This window comes from Carassius auratus, chromosome 26 (genome assembly GCF_003368295.1).
Source record: "Carassius auratus strain Wakin chromosome 26, ASM336829v1, whole genome shotgun sequence".
NCBI classification, from domain to species: domain Eukaryota; kingdom Metazoa; phylum Chordata; class Actinopteri; order Cypriniformes; family Cyprinidae; genus Carassius; species Carassius auratus.
Window position 1 is genome coordinate 18,089,232 of NC_039268.1, and position 22,829 is coordinate 18,112,060.

General features: G+C 36.1%; 2 protein-coding genes across 2 annotated transcripts; one reads left to right on the forward strand and one right to left on the reverse strand.

Moving 5' to 3' along the window:
* Positions 1-2,196: 2,196 nt before the first annotated feature.
* On the forward strand, positions 2,197-16,307 carry LOC113044542 (uncharacterized). The gene is made up of 21 exons (XM_026204622.1): positions 2,197-2,345; positions 2,482-2,600; positions 2,877-2,982; positions 3,074-3,167; positions 4,856-5,012; positions 7,081-7,270; positions 8,114-8,236; positions 8,325-8,378; positions 8,453-8,572; positions 8,736-8,894; positions 9,322-9,375; positions 9,486-9,528; positions 10,793-11,006; positions 11,650-11,729; positions 12,584-12,691; positions 12,793-12,873; positions 14,156-14,260; positions 14,435-14,556; positions 14,635-14,757; positions 15,935-15,983; positions 16,097-16,307. The coding sequence occupies exons 1-21, from the start codon at positions 2,212-2,214 to the stop codon at positions 16,157-16,159; spliced, it is 2,298 nt and encodes a 765-aa protein (XP_026060407.1). The 5' UTR covers positions 2,197-2,211; the 3' UTR covers positions 16,160-16,307.
* smcr8b (Smith-Magenis syndrome chromosome region, candidate 8b) lies at positions 16,175-22,516 on the reverse strand. The gene is made up of 2 exons (XM_026204621.1): positions 18,979-22,516; positions 16,175-16,927 (listed from the first exon to the last, which is right to left on the reverse strand). The coding sequence occupies exons 1-2, from the start codon at positions 21,552-21,554 to the stop codon at positions 16,510-16,512; spliced, it is 2,994 nt and encodes a 997-aa protein (XP_026060406.1). The 5' UTR covers positions 21,555-22,516; the 3' UTR covers positions 16,175-16,509.
* Between the last annotated feature and the right edge of the window lie 313 nt (positions 22,517-22,829).

A 22,829-nucleotide genomic window follows, 5' to 3' on the forward strand; every position in this document is an offset into this window, starting at 1 on the left:
AACTGGTTTGGGCATGTGGACAAAAGTAGAGGTTTTCAAACATTTTTAAGCTAATTAATTAACAAGCCAATCCCAAGTGTCCAGGATCAGATTTTAAAACAACTAAAGCACTAAAACAACTTCTGTAAGCTAATATGTCACTGGATATGTACCAGACATGTAGGTGTCTCCCTATGAAGATTTTTCACATGTACTCCTTAATCCAAAAGCTGAAAATCTTCTCTCTTTGTCAAACAAAAGGGCTCAAGAAGTTCCAGATGCCAAAATCAGATTTTATTTGGCGAGACAACTAACCCACGATGCACAACAAGACTGCAATCTGACTGCACCTTCATTCTTAACCAATGATCTGGTGTGCTTGTTTTTTTTTTTTTTTTGGAATCTCCCTAATATTCCCGGCACAGTTTTTTGGTTTTGTACAAGCAGTCTCTCTAACTGCCTGAAGCTATCGAGTATTCTCCATAATGAATATTTTGTTAATGTATGATTCATTTTTGATTGTATAAGTGTGAGATCAGCTGCAAGTGCGATCTTCTCTAACAATAAAGTCTGATTTTGCCATCTGGAACTTCTTGACTCCAGATTTTTTTTGAAGGAAGAGAGAAGATTTTCTACAATAAATCATTTTATAGGATTGAGGAGTAAATGTAAGTGTTATATTTTCATGCAATAGCTACTTGTCTGGTACACGTCCAGTGATTTGTGTCATTAAAAAAAAATATAAATATAATTTGTGAGACAGAGAGTTAAAAAACAGTCTTTGGTCTTTTAATTCTTACAAGAATGGTCAGTCCAACACACAGAAGCTCTGTAGTGGGAAAGACAGACTGATAAAGGCTGTCCAAGGATACACTTTGATAAAACATAGACATTTCCATAACACTTTAGAGTTGTATTTTAAAGAGAGATTTTCTACAACTATTAAGACACCTTGAAGTATAATTTTATAAATATATTAATAATACAAATAAATAGATAGCAATAATAGTTATATTATTCAAGAGTTTGAGGATGATACAAAAAAAAGTGAGGAAAGGAGGAGACACCTGTGAATGTGGTCTGTGTATCTGTGTAAATCAGATAGCTGCAGTGAAGCTGAGATTGTCTGTTCTTCAGCCATCTCATCTTTGTTGTCTTGACCTTAAAGTCTGATTTGGATTGTTCTGTTGTGAGTTACAGCGCAACACGAAGGTAAGTGCATGTTCTAATACACATTTTCTATCATGTTGTCAACCCAAAAAGTTTGCTGGTTGCACTAAAATTGCCTATCCTGATCACGTATACTGTGATTTTATCTGCATTAGAAATTTGATTGTTTTTGTTGTTGAAAATGAACTGAAACTGAATGCATATTGTGTTTCTGATGATGACTGTCTGTCTGGGTCTGTGCTGTTAACAAATATTTGACATAGCCTCATATTGCCCTTTAGGCGCAGGATGAACAAACTCCAGAGGAAAAGTGTAAATTACGCACATCTTAAATCCATAAACCAGATGAGTGTCATGTCATAAAATTGTTTTAATTCAACTGAATTTGTATTAAACGTGATCACAGTTTAATAAAAACATTGTAATTTATGAACTATAACGCTTTTATGTCCGCGGTTGTTCAAAGAACGAATATATACAGCAAGCTAGAACATTTACATGATCAAGGTACGTTATCACTGACTTTTAGAGCGAGTTTAAAACCACTTTAAATAAGTCCCGTTATAATGAAGCTGTATAATTTGTGACAGTTCTGCGAGCGAGCACAACTGAACAGAACTCGATTAAGCGATGACTAATCTAATCGCCTCTGATTGGCCATTGCGTTCATAAGCTCAACACAGTCGTGTGTGCACAGTTATAATGCGCAACGCTGTAAAAACGAGTATAAAGAAAAATGTGGCAAATTGAGCAGATATTAATTCGGTGCCGCCATTGACACTTTTCATTACATTATATTTCAATTTAATTCTTACCTTTGTCCAGCACAAGCTCCGCCTATGCATAACTTACATAAAAGTCTTTTCGTCTATTTGCCATGATTTGATGTGTTTTCCTGTTGAATTGTTCTGGGACGTTGGTTCATTTTTTGAATGTTATTTTGTCACTATTTCGTTGTCATGCATGATATCTGATGATGGCAATTTAATACTATCACATTATTTTGGTAGTGAACGTTTTGGGTGGATTTGTCTTGCAGTGGGCGGGTTTTGGAGAGCTTTTATGCTGGAAATCGTCGATCCCGATCCCAATTTGGCAACGCTGACAACATTTCCGGTTTCATCAGAGTCACGTGATCCTCCTGAAGCGCCAAACTTTGAACGCGCGGGTTCACCGACGGTGCATTCGACAAACATGTATGTTTTTTGACTTAGTAAGAAAATAATTCGAGCCATGTTAAACTTTAAAGGTTTTTGTACGAAACGTACTAAGTGCCAGTCGAGTTATTTTGATATTAGAGGTTGTTTCTCTGTTGTCTGTCATGTTTTGTAGGACGGAGCATAACATACCTATAATAATTTTGAGCGATGATGATGATGATGAAGGGGACTTTTTGGGGACACACAACGACTCTTCTGTGCTGATCGTTGAAAATGAGAGGAACGACGCAGGTAATCTGTGTTATATTTGTGTTTTAACATGACACAAACAAAACTAATGTCACAATGGTGTACATTAACATGTAAGTTAAGTTACAATAAAATAACTAACTTAACGTTAGACTCATATGGCAATACCATATTCTCTTTTACATGCTATAAAAAAATACCACTGTGTTTGTGACCTAAGGTAATATTTTTTTCTCATATCTTGGTAGTACCTCTATAAAGTACATCACAGTACCATATGAATATTGCAATCCTTCTGTTTCTCTTTGTTGATCTCAGATATATCTAAACACATTGAAGAGTTGGATGAAGACTTAGCCATCACATACTCCCAAACTGCAACAGTGCTTCCACACGCAAGATATGACTGCACCCTGGCGTTCTGGTCAGTAAAGCAGAGAGGATGCTGTTGTGTTTAGAGGACTTGTGTTGTGTCTGTGAGTGTTTATGTGCCTTTGTGTGCTTGCTTGTTCTAGTCGAGCAGAGCAGGACATTTCAGGACCTCTACAAGATAATGCAAAGCACTGTGATCAATGCTTCTGCTATATCTGCGACAAACTGGCATCCATGGTGAGTTCACTGGCTTCTAACCCAAATCTAACCTAGGGTTTATGTATCAGAGTTCAGACTGCACGATTTTCAAAGTGGTCGGCTCACTGTTCTTTTGACACTGCATGACTATCTTGGCCAGCATTCAGTCGCTGCTGTGTTCACACTGCACGATGGATCGGCAACAGAAGGTTTCACACTGCATGACTTTACAATAGGAAGAATCACCTACCACTCAGTCTGGCATGCAAACTACGTTTCACAACCAAACACCCCGTGAGATGTGACAAGGTAACAATGCGATATCATGCGTGCAAGACCGGAGTTCTCACGTGAGATACCTCAAATGGCTCCTGCCAAATTTCTACAAAAATTTCTTCCATTTCCTGGGTCCAAATAGACCAGGAAGAAAGGCTTTTTCTGAAACTAAGCCATGCTTGCTGATATTGTGGTTTATAAGTCCTCCGTAAACTCCCCGTTGCTCTGTTTCTTGGTCTCTCATTGGCTTATGGTCATTGCTGATGTAGTTTTCAGTCAGAACAGTTTTCACACAAAATGAATTTTGAATCGCCAACAGCTCCAGATATTTAGCATGCCAAATATCTCACGGTCCTCTGCAATTCTCTCAGATTGCGTCTTTGCTCATTCACACCATGTGATTGTCACTTGTGTGAATGAGCACCGTTTGCCTGTGATTTCAGGCATTTGTCAGCGATTCCTCAAATCCTGTTGGCGAGCCAAAAACTGGGCTAAAATCATGCAGTCTAAACTCCGTTTTAGTGGATGAAACTTGTATGCAATTTTTGGGGGACCATTAGAACGTTTTGTGACCTATTTTATAAATCCACAAAGAAACTTTTAGATTACTGATTTATTTATAGTGTTAATTCCAGCATGCTTCTCTTTTGGCATACGTTTTTTTTTTTTGCATACTATTTAAAGTAGGTAAGTATTTAATTTCGGACAGTGTCAGTTGCAGCTTAAACTGTTATGCAGTTTATCATCTTGCTTTCTCTGTAAGGGTGACCGGCTGTAAGCTAGTGCTGTATATCATTTTTAGTTGTACCACAAAGTGACTGGTGGTGCAACCTTGTGCTCTGATAGATACTTAATATAACGGAGCTACTGAAATGAAACTGGAAATTCACTTGTAAAATTAGTCATCCCACACAATGGTAAGATTATGTCCTGTGCTTAAGTTATCTGAGGCCTTGCATTTGAGTGACTTAAATGGGCTTAAAAATCTAACCCTTACATGTACTGCATGACCTCATTTGGGCAGCGACCTTCTTGAAACCTTTGTCTTTCTCGACTAATTCCTCTGTCATAAGCATCATATATTGAGTTTATATACACTAAAAATATAGATTTTTTTTTTACACACTTGATTTAAGCATCTATCAAAAGCCAAATGTGTATTCCATGAAAAAACTTGTCTATGTAAAAGATTCTATGTAACTACAGGAAAATTGAAATAATGCATATGCAGTGGCATTGACTGAATGCACTGGTTACTGTTTTTATTCTTGCTGTTTCCAGGCTATTCTACACTCATTCTTATTCTCTAATAAAAATACACTAGAACAATTGAAATAATATACTGCAGTGTTCTGTTCAGTATACCCCCCCCCCCCCCCCCCCCCCAAAAAAAAAAAAAAGCGTACATACCAGACTAAAACCAAGTCATTTTCTGTGTTTGTATTTAATAGTGTGAGCTCTGGACCATCCCTGGGATTTGCCACTGTAATGCCCATAAGCACAGCATCTACTGGAAAGCCCTCCGTGACAAGAGTCTGATGGGATTTCTGCATGAGTTGAACTTCACCTTTGACCCACTGGATATGGATTCAGACCTACGACGTGCAGGTATATTTTCTCACTTGACTTAACTGCAGATTTATTGTTTCCTAGTCACTAGGGGTGTGAAGAGACCCTTTCAGATAAAATGGACGAGACAAAAATTAACTTTTTTTTTTTTTTTTTTTTTTTTAAGAAATCCTCAATGATTAAATGTATAGGGGAAAAATAGTATTTCAACTGAAAACACAAAATGCTAAAAAGTTTTTTCAATACCTTGTTTGTTTTATTGTAATATTTTTTTCTATTTTAATACATTTTATTCAGATATAAACTTGTAAACACTACAAAAGGTTTTGCCACAAACTCAGCTTACAGGCAAGTAATTGCACAAGATTATAATTAGTATACATAAAAATAAATCCCATTAGGGCTGTCACTCTCAGTTCGAAAATCGTTTGCACAATCGATTGGACCAACCCAAAAAAGTTTCGAAAATGAAAATGGGGAATCGATTTTAACCAAATATGTACACTATTAATTTTAAAATTATTAAACAATTAAAAAATATAGATGTAACAAAACTCACAAACAAGCAGAAAAAGAAAATAAATTCCGAAGCGCAGTATGCCTTGCAAAAGCTAGAAAGAAAATAGTTATCTGACGTTGAAAAAGGAAACGTCTTTTTTTTTAGACATGGAAAATCGATTTTACAATCTATTCAATGAACAATTATGTCTTAAAAATTGAAAATGATTTTTTCACAAAAGAGACTGCCCTACAACCCATATATCCCTTTAAAGTGGAAGTGAAGCAGTCAGTCAAGTACATTTTTTTTTTTTTTTTAGTAAACTGATTTCCACTTTAATAAAACAAAAAATATGTATAATAAACATGATTAATGTATCCATTTAAAAAAAATAAAGCAGTGGTTCCTAAACTGGGGGGCTCTGCAAGGCTGAGGGGTAGTTTTAAGGCCCTATGTAATCCATTAATTGTAAATTGTAAATTATTTTTTTCTCAGTTTTCGCTTTTTTTAATTTTTTTAGATATTATTTTTTTATATACATTTTTTCAATTCCTCATGAAACGTATACATTTTCACATCAGTTTGAATTTTTCTTGACTCCTTTTATAATTTTTATTTGAACCAATTCATTAAAATCATGAAAGAATTTTCACATCAGTTTATTAAGAAGTTACAAAGATTATATTTTTAGGGCTATATGGAATTAAAATTTCTCACCATATTTATTTTTCACTTTTTTTATTATTATTTAAATGCATAAGAAATTGAATCTTTTTTTAATCTTAATTTTTTTTTCTTAATGTAGCCTTACAATGTTTTTTTTTTCCTCAGAAATTTTGTTGTGTATTTACCTTTTTCTGGTTATCAAATGTAGGCATAAACGAATAATTTCATTTCTTTTAATTATTGAAAATAAGATAAATCTTTTGGTAAAGACTAAAGAGCATGCTGGATTATTATTTGGATCGATTTTTGTGGCTTAATATTTACAGATACCGGTACTAGTCCATATCACGATTAGAGGTCAATGACCTACTTTTGATTAATTCAAAATTTTCCGCAATTTACTGAGTTTTTTTGCATTGCGGAAATCATAGGGTCCTACCCATGAAATGTTAGGGTTTTTTTTTTTGTCACCATATTATTAATATTGTTATTGTTACAAAATTATGTTTTAACAAGTTTAATTAGTTGAATGCATAAAACAGTTTATTCTTTTTTTTTTTCTTAAAGTAGCCTTATTCATTTTTTCCCCTCAGAAATTCTGTGATGTGCATTTCAATTTTTCTTATCAAATGAAGGCATGAAACTCCTTTAATTGTTTGGCAAACAGATGAAATATACCATTAAAATTAAAACATGGAATAAATGTTGAGTGATTATCCAGTATGGACTTTTATTTTGACTGGTTGCCTTGAACACCTTTACAGTTCTGTGTATTTGATATGACTCTAGTTTTGCTCAAATCAAACGATCAAATGCTCATGAATTGACTCTTATAGTCACTAGGGGTGACCGTAAGACACATTGGATCTTGCGAGATGTCACACCCCTACTAGTCACTTTGCCAGCCTAAATCTTTGACTAATTTTTGTGTTTATCTGGCAGAAACTTCACTGCAGAAATTTGCTGGTAGCTTGGCAATGAAGTATGCAACTTTTTTGTTGGGGTTTGAGAGTCCCAACCAATCAGTGAGCTGTCGGTGCGCCTGTCACCGCAAGATTAACAGCAATGCACAGAGTCAAACCATCGGATGTAAAGGATGCTATCAACATCACTTTAAGGTCCTGGAGTATGAGTGAGTGCTCCTCCTTTTATATTATTTTCAAAAGTTGCTATTGTATTTTGCTAGTTATTTATCGTAAAATTATGAAATAAACCAAATCTTAAATTGGAGATTGTCAGTTTTATTTAAAATATGTGTGTGGAGTTGAGGAAACTGGTTTAAGGAATAAATGTTTTAAATTATTATGGTAGTAAGATTTTATCAAAGTATAGTCAACGTGTGTGTGCGCAATATCAAGATTTTTGATCTTTAAAATGTATCCACAATGGACTTAGAAATATCGTAGTTCTGGTGCCTCTGTCTCAGTATGCTGGACAACATGACATATTCACATCAAATGTTAACTTAGTGGTAGTGTTACATTAATAGGACACTGCACATATTTTGCAGTCACAAAAGTACATTATTTGAATGTGCTTTAATGCCTTGCCCATTAAACATTTCATTTGCGTGCTGTTCTGAAATGCACTTTTTCTGGGTGCATACAGACTAAAAAGCCCGTCAGACAGCAAGTGATTAATAGACTGTTATTTCACATCTGATTGTGCTGATACTGTCAAAAACACAAGTTTCACATATAAACTAAGGCTGCCCTCTAATAGTCAACTAACTGCAAGTCGACTAGAAGAGGCATGGTCGACCAAAATTTTAATAGTCCCAGAAAATAAAAATTATAATCCACAGGAAGAGGTCACGCAGTCCACGGGTCAGGTGATTAACGACTGGTCTCTGTGGTACCTCTAATCAATAGTGTTTCTTGCCATACAACACTAATTATAATTAGCAAATTTTGTAATCCTTGCATAAAAGCTGAGTGCTTGCTATACTAAAATTTTTCTTTTTTTGATTTTGCAGTTACACTGTTGTGAGTCAACATATCAAAATGTTTTTAAATGAAGCAAAGAAAGAGAATCCAAAGGCTTGTGTTGTAATGCTGCTAGGGGCTATTAAGCTTTTCGCCAACCACACAGCTCCTGGGTAATGTATTTACGCTGTTGCACATTCTGATCCGTCTTTATGATTTAATGTAGAATTACAGCTCTTAGTGTGTTATATCTCTTTGCAGAAATATACATGCTGCTAAAACTGTATCTGCAACCGTGTCAATGCTCCTTTGGAGGTAATGATTTAAACAAAAGTTATTTTGTGAGTTTACTTGGAGTTTACGTTTTCTAAAACGTGTTTGTCTTCCAGATTTATGACAAAAGTGTGGACGCTTTTAGTTGGCTTTGATTTTTCTGGCTCTTTTATAAAGCAGCTAGAGTCTTTCTACCAGAAGCTTCATATTCCTTCAAGTTGCACATTGCCAAAAAGGTACCACCACAACAGAATTTCCTTTTATTTTTTTCATCCAAAAAGGAAATTCTAATCATCATTGGCTCCCCTTATGTTGTTTCCTAGTTTAAAGTATTTGCTTGCTAATACACTATTTGTTCAGTTGTGACCTGCAATTGATTTTTTCTTTTTTTGGCTGCAGTCTGTGTGTGCTACCTTGGGATGATCCCTTGCTGTCTGCTGTGATGAAAGGTCAAAACATCACTGGAGTGAGGCAGGGCAAAGGTCGAAGGCATCAAGTCTTGTGTGAACCTCTGGTCGTGATTCAAGCGAGAGTCTGTAAACTTCAACAGCAAAACAAGTAATGCTTCTTCCTTAGTGTACTTTTTAATCCTTTGTTTTTCTTTTAAAGTGCTATTTGTTTACTTGAATTATATGTTCAATAAGTTATATACGCCTGCAAAGAATCTTCATACCCAAAGCTCAGCAGTTGTTGAATTCAAATATCGGTTTCTGTGCATATTTCAAACAATTTATTATTCACTAGGAATAATAAAAAGTAATATTACAATGACCAATAATAATGTAGCAGTGTTCCAGAGATTTTCCCTTGTAAACACCACAGAAAAATAGTTTGGAGATTCTGTGTGGACTAATTATTTTTTTGTTATTTTGTAAGTGTCATTGCTGGAGCCCTTGGCAACTCAAACAATAAAATTATAATCAACACTTTACTTTTTATTTATTACTAAAATTACCCTTAAAAGTATTATCTAAATGTGTGTTAGGTACCGTGAGTTGGCTCGCTATCTCAAAGTTGTCAAAAGCATCAATAATCCCACGTGAGTTACAGCTGCATGTCATGAATATACTTTGAGTTATATACTCAGATTATTATTATTACTATTTATGGTCCAATCTTTCATTGTATTTCTGTCTTTTTGGGATTTAGGCTGCAGAGAATGAAAGACTTGGTTCCCCTCTACCTGTGCAAGGTAAATTGAAATAAAGCCCTTTCCCACATTGCTTTTTACATTAATACATTGCATTTTCACAATTCTACACTCCTCTTCAGCCATTTAAAAAATAGGTTACCTAAAAATTTATTTACTCACCCTTTGTGCAATCCAAGATGTAGATGTTTTTTTTTTCCCATTAGAACTTATTATTTATAGATATTTAGCAGTGCAAACAGCTGATAAAAACATCACAACAATCCACAAGTAATCCACATCAGACCAGCACATCAATGATCTTCATATTAAGTGTAAAACTGTAATAAAACCATTTCGTCTGAATCAGGAGAGAAATATGCATAGATCAAGCATTATTTACAAGGGAAGAAACAGTCCAAAGCAAACAGGATATAGACTCTTTCACTGGAGGGTGATTGTGGACTTGAAGTGATGGTTTAAAGTTAAAACATCTTGATTGATTCTTAGAAACGTGCAGCTTTTTATTTTGCAAGACCGTTTATTAATGGATTGGAAAGGATTACTTGTAGATTTTTATTAGCTGTTTGGACTCTTATTCTTAAAGCACAGATTCAATCCATTTGTGATGTAATTGAGTTTCCTAAAATATTGTGCCAGTACAAACCCTCCTTCGCATTAAACTACTGTCAGGATTTACTAAAGGCACACAGTAGGAAATTAGCACTGCAAAGCTGTGAATACTTTTTTTTGCAACTCTCCATATTGAATATGCGTTTGTAGTAGTTTCATTTTTGATGCATACATTTATGGGAGAAGAGTAATTAAATGATTGATGCAACATGATTTACTAAGATTTGCGCTTGTCAATTCACTGGTATTTGTGGCATAATTTATCAACCCAAAAAAGCATTTTTTAAAGCAGAAGGTAATTTGCACAGCTCTTGGTAGATGGCGCTGGTCATTATGGAAATGAGATGTTATGTCTGTTTTCTTTAATGTGCACCTTGACAGTAGACAACCCACAGAATATTCCCCTCCCATCAGTGCTTTAATGGAATTACGCTCTAACGCTAATTTGCCCTGTTGAGTAAATCTGGCCCATAAATCTTTATTACTTTTTTTTTTTTTTTTTTTTTTTTTATATATATATAAACATGAAGTGGGTTGTGGTCCCCAGGTTAAAAACACTTGTTTAAATTATACTTAATGTTTGCATATAATCAATTAATGGACTATAATAAAGTTTATTGCATATAATAGTTAATGTAAGTTAATGAAAGTGATGGTAAAAATGCCTTTTTGAGTGTTCTATTTGTGTGTTTAGGATGGTGACTACAGTGGTGCAGTCTGCCACATGCTATCACTAATGCCTGGTGCCACATGCCTTGCTTCCCGTCTCACACCTCAACAGTTCAGAGCTTATCTCAGAATTCTCTCATCAGGCCTCGCCCCTGATGTAACACATGAATTTGATGCAGGAAACGGCCATATGATCATACCTGATCCTTTACAGAGCACTAAGTGGACACCGATCGAAGGTAGAGAATTAACAACACTCTTATCCTCTTGTCAGAAACATACACAGAATTAAAGTCTGATTCTGGCCAGAAGGTTCAAATCATATGAGCTAATCATCATTGTGTTGCTAATAGTCATTATAAAAATGTAAGAAACACTGACAACTCATAATACAGTTTAGTAGCAGGTGTTTCCAACTGGTTTGCTGAGGAATCATGACTAATTTAGGTACAAATGTGACATTTTACCCTCTGCTAACAAATAGGTATTGATATATTTGAATCTCTTAATATTGTAGGGCTTTTATTTACAAAGTAAGAAAGCAAGAGAAACTTAAAAGGTATGCCATTTTTGTTTAATATAAACCCATAGAAGGAAAAACATGGACATTTAATACAGAAATGCTGTTTCACATGAATAGAATCCAATTCATGTATTTAACTTTTTTCCTATATGGTGAGGAAAATTTAGCTGTACATCTGCACACTCATTTCTCAGATCAGTAGTGAGTGCTGGAAGAACAGGATTGAAAACACTGCTGATTTGCAGCTTGACAGTCACTGATCACGTTAATTTGAGATGAATACATTTTTTGTTTTAAATTAGTGGTGATTTTCAAATGTAATGCTTACTGTGTGATTTGTTTCTGTACTTTTATTGAAGGTTCAAATTCATTCAAGATGATGGAGGTACTGAAGTTTGCACTGAGGGTTCTGGACTGTAACAGCATTGTTTTTGCTGATGTAGGTAAAATGGTATATAATGTTATTTTTTGTTAACTTAAAGCTGCAGTAGGGAACTTTTGACGCTCTAGCGGTTAATAAACAGAACTGCTTGCGTCTTGCGGAAGAACATTGTAGCCGGATCTACTTCTCTCTGTTTATGTCTATGAAGAATCACAAAGGTACTGGGTTACTCCGCCGCGGTACCCCCGAAGCAATCTAAAATAGTCCGAATATAAACACTTATTATAGGTGTACCCTAGTGATTCAGGACAAGCTAAAAACACGGTTTGGAAAATGGATTCATGGTGTACTTACATTTTTCTACATTTTGAACACAAACAAAGTTACGGACCGCAGCTCTGATTGGTTGATTTCTTACCGGGAGCGGACGGTAACTGCAAATGGTTATAGGACCACTGGGAGGAGCCAGAGGTGCTTGTTTTTTTTTTTTTTTTTTTTTTTTTTTTTTTTTTTCACAGATTATCCGTCTCATATTCTACTGTCAGGACATAATGACAGGTTTAACAAATATGTAAAAAATATATATTTACAAAAGTTACCTACTGCAGCTTTAATATTTCATGTACAAAAGCTAAGTTGACTTGAGTCACATCTGAATTCAATAATTTTACATTACCATTTTATTTATGTTGATTGCTGGCCACCAACATGTTTTTTGAGTTTGTTAACTGAAACATAAATTTTTGTCAATTTGTGTATGTAGCTTTTTTTCTCTTGCATACTGAATGTCCAGCACACAGCTCAGGTCATTGTGATACATCATTAAACAGTTCACACACTTGTGACTAGAGTGTGCTGTCAGTGACTTTTCAAGGTCTGGCTTCTTTTGTAATGCATGTCTCTGTTTTTAGCCAGAAACGTGGGTGTATCTGCTCAGTGTTGTCAGTTCCAGTTTTACTACTCCAGATGGTGTTCCTATTGGTGCATTCTATGCCGAGCCTGACGTCACCTATCAAACGGTGAGAGAAATGTTTATTTAGTGTCTGTCTGGATGGGGAGAGGACTGGAAAACATCCTGAGATGTTATGATGGAGACTGATAGTAGTTTGTTTCTGCTCAGGTGACCAGAGAGGCTGCAAGTGCAATTCTTGAGGAGTTGACAACAACTTCCCGTATACAAATCCCCAAAACATTTGAGCGTGTGAGTTTTAATGAATTCAATCTTTGCTATTTTTTTATTTTTATGACCAATATTTATGAGGGAAAGGACAATAACCAAGGTTCATACAGTCATGAAAAACCTGGCAAAGTCATGGAATTATAAAAGATTTAGGAAAAATAAACAAACCTGGAAAAGTCGTGGATATCTATTTCACAAATCCGTGTATGATATAATTTAATCAGGTTCTGGATTTTGGAGCAGGATTGCGCATATATCGCAAACATTTATGCATTTTAGCATGTACAGTAGGTTAGATGCTAAACAGTTTCACTACAGTGTACAATTGTCACTTGCGCCACAAAAAAAAAATATTTGCACATTTTTAAACCATTCGGTACTTTGGCACTCCTGGGGCAGGTTTCTGTGCTCTTAGTCGCATTCAAAGGGTGCGTATAAATCTGAAACCGTTTCCAAAACTGAATTCAGGTCCTGAGTGTAACATGCAATTAACAGTATTCAGTGACGTGACATGTTCTCTGCGTGGAGTAGTGTCTGGCACAATCGCAGCTTCTACAAAATGAATAGAAAGCAAACAAGTAGAATTAATAGACATTAATTTAAGTTAACATTTGATAATTTGACAGATTTTTTTTATTCTTCTTGTAAAATAATGGAATATTTAGGTCATGAAAATAGTCTCAAAAGTCACGGAAAGTTTTTAGTAAAAGTGTGTAAGATCCATAAATATAAAGCAGGGTGTCTGATGCCCATAATAATTGTCTTTGTCAGGTTTCATTTTATATTACAATGTTCTCTTTAGTTATTTTGGAACAAAAATTGAAAAAAATATTTTGTATTAATTAATTGAACAAATACAAATTTTAATATAAAAATACAAAATAGGATTGTTTTGGTTCAAGCTGTTTTTATTTCTTGAATGTTTATTTCATATGAAAAATGTCAACATCGAGAGAATATGCCTCCATTTCAGAACATGCAAACCTTGTGTAATTTTTATATATTCTTTTATTAAAAAAAGTTATATACACGGTGTGTCTCTCATATGAACCCAAAAAACATCAAAAGGGTAACCAATGCAGGTTTATTTTTTACAGGCTGATTTGTTCAAGTTTATAGAGTGTGTCAGTAAATCTGGCAGTGACCGTGTTTATTTGATTTGTTTTGATTTTAATTTAATTTTTACCCATGCTTTTGATTCTGAATATGCCTGAAATAGTTTAAATAATGCTTGGTTAGATGTTATTCATAGTGTTTGGTTATTGGTGTAGCATGTAATGTTGATTTCCTCTCCTCTCACTAGGGTTATCCTGACCAGGCTAGACTGCTGTTGGCCACTCAGGCTTTGGTACTGCGTATATTCCACTCACAGCTCAAGCCCATCCTCAGCGTCATCATGGCTTTCAGGGTGCTTATTTTCTCTAGTTTTCAGTCAACATGAGCAAGTTCAAACTTTCTGTTTACAGCTAGAAACAAAAATAAGAAATTCTGAAGTGTTAGTATTGTATCATCACATGTACAATTCAGTAGTCCTGGTTATGTGCAGGCTCTTTTGTGTAATTATTTATACGTTTGCCTTCAGTTCAACCTTTGGGCACTCCGTTGGTTCTTCTTCAGTCTTCTGGTGAGGCCAGATGTGCTGCACTACCTCCTTTGTGGTCTTCTGGAGGAACTGTCTGATGAGCGATACCAGCTCCTACAGAGGTAAGGGTGTGTGCTGGCACACATTAACCAAAACAAAAACTTCATGTTAAGCATGAACATCCTCTATATGTGTTTCAGAAAGTGGATTGAATCCGAACATTCCCTGGTTGCGTACTTCCTCTGCATGTACTTTTGGGAAAACAGCATAGTCCTGGACCATAACACCTATCCCATCAATAGCTTGCTTGCCACTTGGAATGAGTAAGAAGCAGCAGTCCATCACTATAGTATAGTCCTAGCTCATCTAATTCATGCTCGATTACATAATCTAGATATCTCGAACATACTTAAGCAAAGAGTGTTATAGATGCATGAATGTTAACCCTTAACTGTCACTGTCCCGTATATGGGGCACCTAAGTTTACTTCAAAATGTTACAAAAAAATCCTGTTTATTGTTAAACGGTTGCTACAAATTGTGTAGGAACAGTAATAGATTAATGACAAGAGTGCACCTCCAAACACATATAACAGGTCTTCTGACTTTTGTCACAAAAAACTTATTTCCTTGCTTTTTCCCCATCGCTAGAAACCGTCATAATTTATATATCATTTGAAACCTCCCAGTTCTTCCTGTGAAAATCATTTTGAAATCGGACACTGCGTTACCATAAAAATCGTTCTTTAAAATCTTTTAGTGGACTCATCCCTCTTAGTGGGAGGTGTCATAATCCAAATATATTACGGACTTTTAGAATTAAAACTTTTCATAATATTGACAAAATACATAACGTTGGAAATTTCAAGATTGCATATTTTGTGGCTTCTTATTTTGTCATAGACTTAATTTTGAGAGCGAAATTAATACATTTGTGATGGAATAATGCATCAAAAGTATTCAATGGTGTTTGAGTGGCACCTGGTGGCTTTTTGTAGTATAACACCTAAACAAAATTGCATAGGAATTTTGAATTTTTTTTTTTTTAAATCAACGTAATTTGGAAAATACTTAAGACATATGGCTTTAATTGTATAGCAATTTTGGATTAATATATGTTATAAAATATAAAATAAAAAGTACAGTACATTTTCTTAACCATAAATAAAAACTTTAAAATTAAAAAGTAACTTCTGCAATAATCTGCAGATTGTCTTATTTAAAAAGAGACCAACCTTAGGTTTGTATTCAAAAACGTTTAAGAATTAAAACAATTTAAGTTAGAATAGTGTTCTTTAACACCTATGTTCAAAAAGAGGGGGTGACAGTGACGAGGCAGTTTCTAATGTTAAATTGGTTTGGATGTTTTAGATATACCTGATTTACATTTATCCAGAGGGATAACTGGATTGCCACTATAAAGCAGTTTAGCAATAGTACATGTTATATGAAAATGAATCTGTCGTGCAATTTGCAAATGTACTGCATTTGATTTTTTTAGATCGCACATCCCCTGGCAGCTGAGCTTAAAACTGTATCTTGAGTGCAACGTAAGAATATTTTCTATTAATTCATGTCATGGTGTAATGCAAACTTTCAAAAATATATTTGGCTAAATCTTAACTTGTGTTTTAAAGGTGAGCTGCTCTTCTCTCTCTTGCAGGTGGCCAAACTTACTCCAGAAAAACGTAAAATCCTGCATCTTATCCAACAGCGAGGAAAATAAGTGACCAACATCCTGTTTTAAAAACTAATTCTTTTAATGTACATACAGAGGGATTTAATGTTTTCATAGATTATACGATTTTTTTTCTCCCTTTTTCCAGGCTTTTGTTTTCCTTCGTTTAGGAATTAACCAGTATTTTGCAATATTATGTGCCTTTACAGACCTATGATCAATATCTGGTGGATGTTAAATACAAAGTTCTATTCCACAGCAGAACAATATAGCATGCGGATAATGTAAATATACTGTTATTGCTGGGCAAAAGCAAATTTTCATTTGAAGGCAATAAAAGCTAAGCAAAACTACTCTATAGAACACAAATCATTGCCTAGTTCGTGTGAATGACACTTTCACAGTTTGAAAACAGAGTTTGTGGTGTAGCTGAATCTGAGGACATTAGGTGGAACATCCATGAAATGCAGCTTGATGAGTTCAGATAAATAATTAAGGATTTTCTTATCGTCTCTGTGAATTTCAGAATGAAAACATTGTGTCCATGTACTCTCCCGAGGTCTTCTCGGTGTATGGAAACCATGCGAAAATGTTAAAAGGAATGCTGTGGTGACAAGCTTGCTGTGCACACTTTGAGCAAACATGAAGTAGGTGTTTCCACGTTTAAAGTGGTTTCTTGATTCCACCAGCGGGTTGAGAAGGGTACCATTGTAGACTGGGCAGCGCAGTGTCTTTTGATCCACATCTAGAATACTGAGGTATCGGCTGTGATGGCCCAGGCAGTGAGGCATATTTGTGTAAGTATAACAACACATCCTGAGTAAATACACAAAACAAATGGTCAAGATGACTTCATCTTGGCTAACTGTATATATGCTGTTTTTATCTTAATGACAGTTGTTAAAATTTCACTAAAAGAATGAGGAAGAAAACACTGAATGTTTAAGCCACATACAAGAGGCACTCAACCCTGCACCTAAAGGTCTGCTTGATAAGTCATGAAACATTGACCTTTCGTTCTGGATCAAAGCCTCTACTCCATAGCACAACTTTAACAGGATAGTGTTTATTAGTTAGAATTGTCATTAGTTACTCGCCCTCATGTCTTTCCAAACCTGTAAGACTTGTTCATCTTTGGAACACAAATTAAGATTGTCGTTTCTTACCCTTCATAAACCGCAATGCAACTGACACATTCAAGGCACAGAAAAGTAGTAATGAAATTGTTAAAACTGTAATGTTATGAAGTTACAATGATACTTTTTGTGTGCAGAGAAAGCAAAAATAATGACTTATTTTCAATTTGTGCTCCAAAGATGACCGATGGTCTTAAGGGTTTGGATCAATGTGAGGGGGAGCTTTCGTTTTTGGGTGAACTATACCTTTATGCTGATGATGCACGGGGCCATTTTGGGCAATGTTACTATCAATTGATGACAGACAGAAATGTGTTACCCATTCTCAATGTAAAAGTGCCTTAGCAACATTGTTTAAAAAAAAATAGTTGCCCCATGTATCATCAGCATAAAGCTTTTTTTTCTAAGGCTACAACTACACAAAGCCAGAGCTTAACCTAATCTGATCTTTTTTTCCTCATAAAAAAAAAAACAAAAAAATCCCGTCCACATGGGGTCGTATAAAGGAATATCTGCATCCAAACAAAACCAGTCAAAGCTACTGAAAACGATGTAATATACATGCCAGATCAGTATGTGGCGCTGTAATTTTGCCACAGAGACGACGACTTGGAGCATGCGCATAAACCTTGCGTGCTCTATACAAACCTTTGTTGTTCTTACATGATGTATCGGTATCTGACTTGGGTCAACATGTGGGGTGATGACATCATAGTTTCAAAAAATATATACAGATGGCCCAGTCCACACGAAAATGCAAAGACAGCACTTTCAGATTTATCCACTCTGGGATAATAAATAGTGGTTTCACCTTCTGAAAACGCCGGATGCGTGTGGATGAAACACCTATCCGATAAAAAAAATTGTGCGTATAAACAGAAACGCATCTCCGTGTAGACGGGGCCTAAAAATCTTGGGCCTGGTTTCACAGACAGGGCTTAGACTAAGGCGGCATTAGGCCATAGCTCAATTCAGACATTTTTATAAACTCGCCTAAGAAAAAAACATTACTGTTGTGCATTCGGAAACAAAATAAAGGCACAAAATCAGTCTTAGATTTTAGTCTGGCATTGGGCTTAAGACTTGTCTGAAACTGAAAGTTGGTGTACTACGGTTTCCAGACCCTAATGTTTTAATGATTCAGAAAAGATGAATCCCTACCTGACCAACTAAGATTTAAGCTATGGATATAAAGTAATTATGTAGTAGTACAGATCAACAAAAAAAATTACGTCAGCACAGTTCGTGGTTTGATTGTGATCTGAGAAGAGATTGTCAATCCCCCAGAGGACCTCAGATGAAGACAACCCTCAAACAACATACAAAACTACCAAATTTTGATCGAGAAACACAATCATTGCTGTTAATAGTGTTCACTCTCTGTTTGATGACATGACATTAACTGTCTGATTTTTACCATACATTTCTGCTATATGGACATCAACTTGAGATAGTAGCCACTGATAAGATATTACTAAATATATAATGTAGGAACTTTAATTTCCTGTTTAGCTGCTTTGCAATGTTTTACATCAAGAAAATCGCTATACAAATAAACTTGAATTGATTTGAATCTTAAAGTGTTTTGATCCAGAAACAGTGACATATGTCAGACTTATCCAGATACCTTCCTGTTTACCCACAAAATATATGGATGTTATTTCTTATCAAGATATTTGATTTACATTTGAAAACAGGAAGTCAAACATGTTTAAGATACAAAGATGTTACCTGTTAAAGCCGATAAGTTTCCAGTTGAGCAGGTCCGATAGCTGCAGCGGTGTTGAAGTCCAAGGTTGAATGCCGTCTCTGTATCTACTCAGATGTGGCATGTACACAGACAGTGCTGTAACCATCCGCCTCACTGCAGCCTCCTCGCTGCCTAGTACTACCAAAGTTCGGCCACACAGAAGGCTAAAAACTGCATGTACTGCAAAGGGAAACTGTCGCAAAAACTGCAACGCTGCTCGTCCTACTCTGCCATGTCTCCGTCTGGTCCCACCTCTTTTATTCTTTGGAAGACAAGTAGGAAAAGTGCATTCGGAGGTTGTAGAGGCAGTGGTGCTCCTATAGCTGAAGCAGTCTGATAAATCATCGGGTACCATTCGGCAGGGCTCATCTAACAAAGGGAGAGGTATTGAATCGGATGCATGACAAACATCTTGGGAGCTTGACCGACTAATTGTCATAATCATAGGACAGTCAGGTGGGGTTAAGATGACCGCAGGATAAAAATATTGCGGCTCCTCCATACAGGCACCTCCATGATCTCCAGTGACTTCATTTCCCTCACCGTAAACACACTCAACTTGTTTGTCCTCTTGTTTGTGAGATATTTTTTTCTCAACAGTCTCTTGTTCTGGACTTTCTTCATCAATTGCACAAGGGTATGAAGCACGCAGGTCTTCTGGTAGGATTGATTCCGTTGTGCAGAGCACCTCAATGCTGTCTTCACTACAAGTCCGTATGGTAGTTACCCTCCCTTGCCTCAGACCATCTAGCATGGTTGTAGTGGACCAAGGTGGAGGTCTTTGCAGTGCTGTTTCCATTAGTATATTTGAACCCTGGGATCTGAAGGACTTCTCTGTCCCTAAGACCTCAATACTATCTCCACTACTAATACTGGTCTTCATCAAAGCTGAAACACACATTTCCACATTTTCTTGGCAATCTGAAGCTGAAACTACACCCCCATTTTCCATTTCAGTCTCTACTCCATAGGATTTTGGGGGTCGGTTATCCTTGGCTGGGGTATTTACAGAGCTGGGTACAGCCGGAGATTGGCTAGATCCACCCAGCTCTAGTTTGATTGGCACCATTTCAACACAGGAGACATATGACTCAAGACTGACAGGTTCACTAAAAATTGATGGTGCAGGAAGAAACAAGGGTTGTCGGACTGAATTCTGACCAGCTATTCCAATCTGCAACCCCACTTCCTCTTCCAAGTCACATGAATCCTCAAATAAGAAATTGGTAGATTGGAGGTTGCAGAGAAGATCATGGCAAAGTTGCTGTGAGTAGAGATGGCAGGCGTCTCCTCTGAATGACTTTTCAATGGAGATGAGTTGCTGTAGAGCTTGTTGGTGGAAGTAGCAATCACACAACTCTTCGAGAGTTTTCAGACGCTTGTCAAATCGACAAGATGAAATGTTGTTAATTGGCTTCAGAGAATGTGAGGGTATGTCCGTGCAAGGTAAAATATTACATTCTAGCACTGGCCCAGCATGCCTTAAATCATCCAGGTCAAACTCAAAAGAATGAGGAAGGTCTTCGGGTTCATAAGGAGAATATTCAGAGTCTCTAAGCTTCCTAGTTCGGAAGCAAGTGACCTGTTTTAGAAGGCTTTTGTATTCTTGAATTGATTTTTCTACATTGGCCAGTTCATCAACTTTGTTGGGCAATGGTGTTGGGCAAGATCCTTTATCCTGCTTGTTCTTCCTTCTTCCTCCAAACTGTTCATCTCTGTCATAAGTTATACAAGACCTATTCCCTTTTTCACACTCTACTTCTGCCTTTCTTGAAATTTCACATGTGCCTTTCCCTTGTAATTTGATTTCATCTTTGTGAGATAGTGATTTCTCTTTCAGTTTCACATCTAATGTAGGTATACCATTTAACGTGCATTCCCTTTCATTGGCACACATTACAGATGCATTATTTGACTCTCTTTCTATTTCTCCAAGTAACACGACTCTTGTATACTCCAAATCTCTCAGTTTTATCTCCAGTTCCGTTGCGAAGTTCTTCCTGTTCCCTGTTTTCAGACATTCAGAGACTTTGGAGAACTCTGCGGCAAGCTGCTGGAATTGCTGTATAATTTTATTCTCATCAGATGACACATAGGCAAGGCAGAGAGGTCGCACAAACCCTCGAGCCTCCAGGTCGTAAAGTGTAAGGTGGTGGACATAAGCAAACACTCCTTCTCTAGAATCTCCTAAAACTACCTTTGAGTCTTCTACAAAGTTTAGTTTCAAAGAGCCACAACCTGCCGGGCCGGTGAGCGAGGTCTGATAGTCCACTGACATGATCCGAAGGGAGAAGTGGTTCAAATCAAATGTCCCACAAGCCTTGGTTTCAGGGGGAACTGTAAGCAAAGGCTGGGGACCAACTTGCTCTGAAAACTCTGATAAAAGGATAAAGTCCTTCGTAAAATTAGCTCCAGACATCTTGGACCATGGGGTGGTGTCCCCATTGTAGGGATACAAAGGAACCGACAGTTCCTCTGGAAGTACTGATGGGTCTATGACTATTTCACTGAATTCTGTTTCTTTAGTGAAACCCACCAAGTCTGGGGAACTAATCATGGTGGTAAAAAGTATCAAATTCACCGAACAGGGGTGTAAAAAGGATTGTGAAATTATACTTTAATTAAGGAACTGTCAAAACATTTCCACATTTAATTATGATTTTCATAATGTCTTTAGTTAAGGCTGTTACCACCAAGGATGAAACCTATGACCTGTTACATTAAATGTTAATTTCCACTGATTCAGCAGGATCTGGTTATATAAATTATAGTTCTAGATATCATCTTTACATTAAAGTTAAGTTTGTCAGTTTTTTTACCAATAAAATTTTAAGTGTTTGTCAACAAATCTCTTCACAGGACAAATTGGTTTTAATTCGAATTTAAATAGAAATGGTAAGAGGTCCATTTGAAAGACTTAATCTTCTTTTTTTTTAAGATTTAAGTGATGATAAATTATGTATTTGGAACACTGGAAGTCCAAAATTGCTATCAATAAAAAAAAAGTGTTGATGTATTTAATCTTGAAACTACAATAAAAAGTTCTGAAATACTAATTACACACATTAATACTTAAGAAAACGTTTCACTCACTTACTTAACACCCCTGAAACCGGCATCTTTACAGTGCTGTCAAAATAGCTGTCCTGGTCCAGTGCAGGAGGTCTAGTTTTACTACTCATTTCCAGTAAACTGTGATCTATTGCCGCATTAAAAGATAACAAGTACGCCTACTTCAAAACCACAAGCATTAAATTATCAAGTTCACACCGATTTAAAAATGACATGCCTGACGCACTACACAGACCATGACAAACGCAATGTCATGAAAACTTACTTGTCAATTCAGAAGAATACACGTATAAATGAACTTGCCGGGGTTCGCTGACGAATTCAAACGAATAATCTTTTGCTCTTTTTTTTAATATATAAGTTAATTTATGTCGTTGTTTAGAAGTAAACAAACATTAAAGCGCTTTCCGGAGAGCAGTAACAGGAGCAGCTTTTGCCATAGTTAGCCATGTGACACCTCTGGGTGGGGGAGTGATCATAACCAGCTCAATCTCTGCTTGTTTCCGCCTCAAACCAATTCCTCAAAATAGACGTAGAAGGTTATAAAACGTGAACGCGCTTTATAACATGTTTTGGTCTCTCGTAAATGCCAACAGTCATCAGGCAAATGTGACAGTGGATCACAAAACCAATAATATAATATAGTTCCACATAATCTGTAAACTGAATAAATGAGCTTTCCAATGTGGTATGGTTTGTTAGGATATCTCAATATTTGGCTGAGATATAACTATTTGAAAATCTGGAATCTGAGGGTAAT

What these genes read in the sequence shown, in the direction of transcription:
- LOC113044542 (XM_026204622.1), top strand. Translation starts at nt 2,212, where the DNA reads ATGCTGGAAATCGTCGATCCCGATCCCAATTTGGCAACGCTGACAACA. An exon ending in GCGTCATCATGGCTTTCAGG is followed by an intron (nt 14,261 to 14,434) that starts GTGCTTATTTTC and finishes GTTTGCCTTCAG; the next exon opens with TTCAACCTTTGGGCACTCCG. An exon ending in TTGCTTGCCACTTGGAATGA is followed by an intron (nt 14,758 to 15,934) that starts GTAAGAAGCAGC and finishes TGATTTTTTTAG; the next exon opens with ATCGCACATCCCCTGGCAGC.
- smcr8b (XM_026204621.1), bottom strand. Translation starts at nt 21,554, where the DNA reads ATGATTAGTTCCCCAGACTTGGTGGGTTTCACTAAAGAAACAGAATTC. An exon ending in AAACTTATCGGCTTTAACAG is followed by an intron (nt 16,928 to 18,978) that starts GTAACATCTTTG and finishes GTATTTACTCAG; the next exon opens with GATGTGTTGTTATACTTACA.